General features: G+C 35.8%; 1 protein-coding gene across 1 annotated transcript in view; it reads left to right on the top strand.

Annotated features, from left to right (window-relative positions):
- The first annotated feature begins 1,706 nt into the window (after positions 1-1,706).
- The window catches only part of LOC107752096 (rap guanine nucleotide exchange factor 4-like), a 35,705-nt gene continuing 29,675 nt past the window's right edge, over positions 1,707-7,736 (top strand). Inside the window, exons 1-3 of the mRNA XM_016567960.1 lie at positions 1,707-1,799; positions 6,472-6,614; positions 7,620-7,708. Coding sequence (XP_016423446.1) covers positions 1,732-1,799; positions 6,472-6,614; positions 7,620-7,708 — 300 coding nt within the window. The 5' untranslated portion in view covers positions 1,707-1,731. The remainder of the gene's footprint in view (positions 1,800-6,471; positions 6,615-7,619; positions 7,709-7,736) is intronic.

Here is a 7,736-nt window from a genome sequence, read left to right as displayed (position 1 = left end):
TTTTTGCATTCAGGTTGAGTGTGTGTTGAAGTGTTTAGAGATGATGCTTGATCACGTGGTTGCTTTTTCTTTAGCACGATAGAGATGTGTCAGCGTGACCTTGCAAACTGTTAAATTGGCTGAAGAAGCTTTTTTTCTTACTTTGTTCTTCTGAAAAAGGAACAATTTGCTCCTTATACTTCAGCCAATGTCTAAATGTGCTACACTGTAAATGTGTAACATGTACAAAGCACTTAGGCAGAGAATGTGATTTTTACCAGTTTCCTTACTGTTGATGATAATTTAAACACTGAACTTGTGCATACTTTATTCTCTTTGTTGTTATTTGCACTGCAGGAAATAAAGAGTGTCTTTATTCTTTTTATGATCTCAGACAGTTTAAAATGTGTGTCAAGTTACACTGTAAAAATGTTTACTGCATGTGGTTATTATTATTATTATTGTTTATATGTGTATATTATTAGAATTTTAAATAATTATTTATTCATTTATTTTTCAATCATCAATATTAATGTACATGAATGAATCAACTAGACTACATTATTTAATTTAATTAGTAATGAATTATATTAATAGTGTACACAATAGTGAATACATTTATTTATTTTCTATTGATTAATTATATTAATATTGTGAAAAAAAAATCTTCAATATTAACATGAATGAATCAACCAGACATTGTTAAACCAAAATGTTGTTAATATTAGCATTTTGAATAATTATATTATTTATTCACTTACTTTTACATTTATTTATCGATCTTAAATAAATGTAATCGATCTTACTGATATAGATATCGTACCTCAAAGTGATGTGTCTCTATTTGTTTCTCTGTTTCTGCCACGGGATTGAAACAAACTAGGATTTACACAAGCTTCAGTCTGGATCCAGACCACCGGAGAAGAGATGATGCCAACCCCTCAGAGTTATTATTAATATTTAGTGTTATTAATCAACCAGACTTCATTGGGTTAACTTTTTTGTTTTACAACTGCAACCGTTTGGCTTTTTACAGTGTAGTCAGCTCCCAGCGTCTCTCTCCTGTTACTGTAAGTGTCTCCCCCGGAGAGGAGGACAAGACGCCTGACAGCGCTTCACATTTCCCCTCGTCTGGGTGCAGCATCCGCGCAGACTGCTTGCCCGTCGCCATGGCGACAGTGCAGCATCAGCACCACCGCTGTCATCCACAAAACCTTAATTTTAGCCGGCTGTCTGTTCTTCCCTTATATCACCAGCCTCCCGCTTACGTTATTTTCCAAGCATGGCAACCACGTTATTTGATTTGACCCGTCATCAGCTCACGATCTACACCCTTCAGAACGTGACTTCGTGCCGGTGTGTGCAGTCACGCTTGTAAACGTTCGTCGTGCGTGAACGTGGTGACGACGAGTCCACGCCGCGGTGATCCAGTTGACGACAGAGGCGCGGAGGGGGCGAGCCCTGATGCTGCTGCGCCCGAGTCGACGAGATCCGCGATCCACTACGCGACGCACGATTCACACCGGTGGAATAATTATATTATTTATTCACTTACTTTTACATTTATTTATCGATCTTAAATAAATGTAATCGATCTTACTGATATAGATATCGTACCTCAAAGTGATGATGTTACTGACCATTGTATCGTGTATGCTGCATTTTACTGATATTAACTGATGCTGCTGCGCCCGAGTCGACGAGATCCGCGATCCACTACGCGACGCACGATTCACACCGGTGGAGCCGAAGATGGTAGCGGTGCACGCCTCTGCGCACTCCGTGGCCTCCTCAGAGTGGATCATCTGCCTGGACAAGAGGTGAGAGACACCAGATCGCGTCCGAAAGCGATCTTTACGTTCGTTCATGTCAATGTCCGGAGGAGCTGCAACAAGGTGACAGCAGCAGAACGCGCGTTCTTCTGTCCTGCGTCCCTGATGCATCACCTGCATCTGAATAGGCATCAGGTATAAATGTGCATTTTGTTTTCTGCAAGGATTTTGTTGGGAAATCGTGTGGAAGCTGCGCTGTTTCTTCTGTCAGCGACAGTGAATGACACGCTTCTCCATTGAACTCGTTTGCCAGGGTGTCACATCATATGAAATGTGTGCATCCTATTTTTAATGACATATTTTAATCAGTTTCTTTAAAAGGAAAAAAATCAGACTCTCTTTTTTATAAAATATGCCTGTATAAAACCAATAAGCAACCAATGAGTTAATATGTCAGGTTACTTGTAATTAGGCTGCTATTGGATGCTCACTTTTTTGTTCTCAACTTTAAGATGCATAAACATATTGAACATTACTAAGAATATCTATTACCTTTTCCCAGCCCCTCCTAGTCCAGACACATCCCTGCAGGTTACCATGGCGATGGGAGGGAAAAGTGAGATCACCTTACTGGGTGTGACATTTTAAAGTATTTTTCTTTAAGAAAAATGATGTTTTAAATGCATATAAGTCAATAGGTCCTAGTGAACTGGCAAATTACAGACCCATTTCAAATCTTCTGTTTATGTCTAAAATTTTAGAAAAAGTTGTGTCTACTTAATTGTGCTCCTTCCTGCAAAAAAATCTCTGAAGAATTTCAGTCAGGTTATTTAAACGGGGAGTCATCTCAGTTATCACCAGTAAAGTATGGAGCGCCACAAGGATCTGTCCTAGGTCTTCAGCTATTTTCAACATTTACCTTTTCCCAGCCCCTCCTAGTCCAGACACATCCCTGCAGGTTACCATGGCGATGGGAGGGAAAAGTGAGATCACCTTACTGGGTGTGATGGGTTTTCAGTGGCTGATGTTTTAATGGACTCTTTAAACGTAGTCGAGCACATCGTCTTTACACTGATCAATGTAATGGTTCTTAAAGATATACATAGTCTCATTAACATCCGACACCAGGATGCATTGTGGTGATCAATAAATGTGCACACACACAAAGAAGAAAAAAACGGACCGCACTGTTAGATGATACTGTGCTCCATTGTGCTGCTCTGGCAGTTTCTACAGATCACTGACACAATGAATAGGCTACTGACTGCAGAACAGCTGATCCCAGTCGTATCATTTCAAATTAGGAGCGGTTGGTTGTCTTGTTTGAATTATATGTCTTTCGGTATCAATCATTGTACTGTATTGTGTTTAATATGCTTGATTATGAAAGGGTTAAATATCGCTGGGCAGACAGAGACAGCTAAACTGTTAGCTTCCCCTCCATTGATATTCATTCTATGCAAAATTATGAAGCCACCTGTCAGAATAATGATCCCCTGCTGTACTGCTGCTGTGAGAAAACAAGTGTTTTTTTTTATTGTCACATCTACAGTATGGTGATTCCGTTTTTTTTAAACGTGTAAGTATTGAAAATCTACACTGTAAGAAACAAATCTGTAGAAATTAAGTTTACAGATGTTTCTTTTAACCGTGAAAAAACAATACAAGGCAATGTGTAAAAATACAAGTAAATCGCCTGTGAAAAATCAATATGGAAAATTCCTTCATATTGACACAGTACATTGTGCCCTATTATTACAGACTTTTCTTGTGTATTTGCATTATATTTGGCTTGTATGATAAATTCATAAAATATTATAATAAATGTGTTTTATTTGTATCATGACTGGGTTGACATACTGTTTTAAGAGGAATAGTTCACCAAAAAAAAAAACGTTGTTTGGTGAGTGTTTTCTGTGGAACACAAAAGGGGAAATATATATATATATATATATTGTTTATATATAGGCTATATATATATACATACTGTATATATATATATATATATATATATATATATATATATACTGTATATATATGCATTGATTCTGACAGGTTCTAACTTTTTTTTTTTAAACTGCAGTTTTAGGGGAACTAATGCCTCTAAAAACCTCTAAACCTGCACCTTTAATGCCTACTGCAAAACCTCTGGTAATTTGTAAGTTTAAAAATACAGAGAGAGAGAGAGACACAAAGGGAAAGTACTTTTTCAAAAGACTCTTTGGGAGCTGAAGAAAGCTTCATAATGGGCTGGAGCTATATGAAAAAAAGAAAGAAACATAGGTGAAAAGTGCATGAGCGAGACAGAGAGAGGGAGGCATGGCTTTGCACTGGCGGCCGCTGTAATGCAGTGTCCATTCTGTGCCCAGCAGATATATGCTGATAATGTGTTTCCACGCCGGTGAATCTCAGCACATAAAAGTCTACAGCACCCTCTCACATCCACAGCAGCACAGGCCAACTGGTCCAGATCACACGAGATCAGCCTGCTGCTCAGCATAACCTGCAGGCGAATAATAAATATAGAACTAGTTAATATAAATGACGCTCATCTGGTCTAACTGGATCTCAGTGATGCACTGAATAATAAAAGAGTTTTACATACAGTAGAGTGTGCAAGTAATAGCTGAAGAAGGTCACCATCACAGTCATATGATGTGATTTTCCCTCTTTCTGTGGTTTCAGAGAGTTCAAGCTCTGGAATTGTTAGTGTCTGTCTCTCAGCTGATCTGTCCTGTTTAACAGTACAGATCACAGTCAGTGACTCTGGGATTTTACCTTCATTTAACCGTTTTGATGGTCATTCTGAGTAGATGACTTTACCTGTTCACCATGATGACGTTTAATGTCCCGACAACCTCTGTAGTTTCATTTAGCCACTTGTTAGCAACCACCTCTTTCAAGACAAGTAAAAACTTTAAAAAAAAAAGGGGTATCCCTTACACAAAGAAAATTGATTTTCTCATATATTAACAATCAGTATATTAAATTATTTATTATATACTGAAAATATAGCGAATTATATATTTAATATATTCCAGTATAATCAGTAATACATAAGGAATTGCCACGGTTCATATATTGAAAAAATATGTGACAATATATTTACATATATTATAACACTGTATGTGTAATTTTTATATTCAGTAAAATCCTTCATAATATATAGGTGTATAATCTTGTATTGTTTTCGTGTAAATATATTTGCACATGCATGTACCATATATTTACATATAGAATATATGTACTCAGTTATAAGGAAAATATATATTGTGATATATGTGACCCTGGACCACAAAACCAGTCTTAAGTGTCAATTTTTCAAAATTGAGATTTCTACATCATATGAAAGCTGAATAAATAATAAATACATTCCATTGATGTATGGTGTGTTAGGATAGGACAATATTTGGCAGAGATACAACTATTTGAAAATCTGGAATCTGAGGGTGCAAAAAAATCAAAATATTGAGAAAATCGCCTTTAAAGTTGTCCAAATGAAGTTCTTAGCAATGCATATTACTAATCAAAAATTTAGTTTTAATATATCTACAGTAGGAAATTTACAAAATATCTTCATGGAACATGATCTTTACTTAATATCCTAATGATTTTTGGCATAAAAGAAAAATCTATAATTTTGACCCATACAATGTATTTTTGGCTATTGCTACAAATATACCCCAGCGACTTAAGACTGGTTTTGTGGTCCAGGGTCACATATATCCTTGTATTTATTTGTTTATGTACATAAAGTACTCATTTGATTAAGTTATAATGTCAAATATCATTTTCCACTCACCATTTTAACAAGACACCCAGTTGTCCAAAAAACTAAAATGTTAAATATATGTTTTCAGTAAATTGTTCAGGTATTTTTCTTATATAAAGTCACACATATTTTCATATATCAAATGTGTAACTATGCAAACAGTAAAGTCAGATAATATGTGTTCAGGAAATTAGTGATAGGTTATAGATCAGATATTTTTGTGTTGTTTATCATTTTATCTGAGAATGATAATAAAAGTACACGTCAAAAAAGTCAGGTTTTGAGAAACAATGACTCACCTGCCTCGGTTTGTTGCAGTTTCAATGCCAGTACTTAAAGAGTAGGTCTAGTTTTCTGTTTGAAATCTATTGTGGAACTTCATTAGCTTGATTAGTCTCCATATAAAATTTGTCCCACTGCCCTTGGTTTGAAAAATGTCTTTGAAGTCTTAATTTCCTCGTGCTGTAATCTCCATAGCAACAAGGCATTTCAGAATAAAAGGAGTTCGAATTACAGCATACTGACATCGTTAAGAGAGGCAATCTATTCACTCAAGTGCACAACACACACACACACACACACGCACTCACACATGTACATGTCACTTAATGAGCTGAGAAGTGAGAGCATTGCTATATTTGTGCGAATGTGAAGAGGATCTTTATGTGCCTGCGCACATCTTAAATCAAGCTGCTGAAGTTCTATATTAATGTGTATATGATTCATGGCTTGTATTTTGACAGGAGTGATGAAAAAAAACGTAATCTTGATCACATTAATACACATTCCTTATCCTACAGACAGCACAATGTGCTTATTCTAATGGACACAACTTCGTCTGTCCTCGTAATTGTCACATGCATCGCAGCAGTGTCAAGATTTTCTTGTTGGTCAGTTTGGTTAGAGAGCGTCTACCCAGACCATAATGTCTGTTTGTCTGTTTTTTAGGCCAGCAGAACGCTCTGGAGAAGATGTGGATATCATTCTGGCTCGGCTGAGGGGTGTGAAGGCCTTTGAGAAGTTTCACCCCAACCTGCTGCAGCAGATCTGCATGTGTGGCTTCTATGAGTGTCTGGAGAAGGGCATCACCTGTAAGAACCACTTTTAGTATTTTTATCATGATGCTTTCGGATATTATTCCAGTTTATGTTTTTTTTTTTTTTTTTTCCTGATTTGAAACCAGGCATGTGTTTTCAGGTGGCTATAGGAAAGACATTAATTAATTAAAATCGAAAAAAATAGATTTTTTTTTTTTTTATATGGGGTGCTTGAGTTCCTTGTATGATTCTTTGGAGATTAAAAAAAAGTTTTTGATTGTTACACTGCCATTTAAACGGTTTTTTTTTTTTAAAGAAATTAATACTATTTAGCAAGGATGCATTAAATTGATTAATAGTGAACGTAAAAGGTTTATAATGGTACTAAAGATTTTTATTTTTAAAAAATGCTGTTCTTTTGAACTTTCTATTCATCAAAGAATTGCAAAAATAAGAAAATGTATCACAAAAATATTATTCAGCACAACAGTTTTTAACACTACTTAACATTAATTAGCACCAAATCAGCATATTAGTGATTTCTGAAAACTTGAGTAATGGCCTCTGACAATTCAGTTTTCCCTTCACAGGAAAAAAAAATCAATATTAAAATAGAAAACGGTTTAATTTTGTAAAAATATTTCACAATATTAGAGTTTTTGCTGTATTTTTGATAATAAATGCAGCCTTGGTGAGCATAAGAGACATTTCAAAAACATTTTTGAAAGGTAGTGTACATTATAGCTTCTTCATATCCCTATATTGGATTCTGAGTTATTTAGATGGTTTACTAAATAACTAAAATAAAATATTCTCTGTGGAACCTGAAAATGTTCTCCTATGGCTTCAGGCTATAAAACTCGATTATGTTCTTGAATGGAAAGTTTTATTGTTAAGCATGTAGTCCTAAATCTGTGCTTAAGGTTGAATTTGCCACTTAATGAGACAATAAGAAGCACATGCTATGTTAATGAAAAGAAGTAACTGTCCTGAAATCAAAATGAAGAATTCCTCTGTGATTTGTGAATCAGTATTCATAGACTCTGTTTTTGCCTGCAGTGTATCGGCAGGGTGACATCGGTACCAGCTGGTATGCGGTTCTGTCTGGATCTCTGGATGTGAAAGTGTCTGAGACAGCCAACCATCAGGTAAGAGAGACCGCAATCAGGATAATTT

The sequence above is a fragment of the Sinocyclocheilus rhinocerous genome, unplaced genomic scaffold (assembly GCF_001515625.1).
Source record: "Sinocyclocheilus rhinocerous isolate Xijiao unplaced genomic scaffold, SAMN03320098_v1.1 scaffold2306, whole genome shotgun sequence".
Taxonomy (NCBI): Eukaryota; Metazoa; Chordata; class Actinopteri; order Cypriniformes; family Cyprinidae; genus Sinocyclocheilus; species Sinocyclocheilus rhinocerous.
Note: the sequence above shows the minus strand (reverse complement) of the source record. Positions and strands in the feature narration are given on the sequence as shown.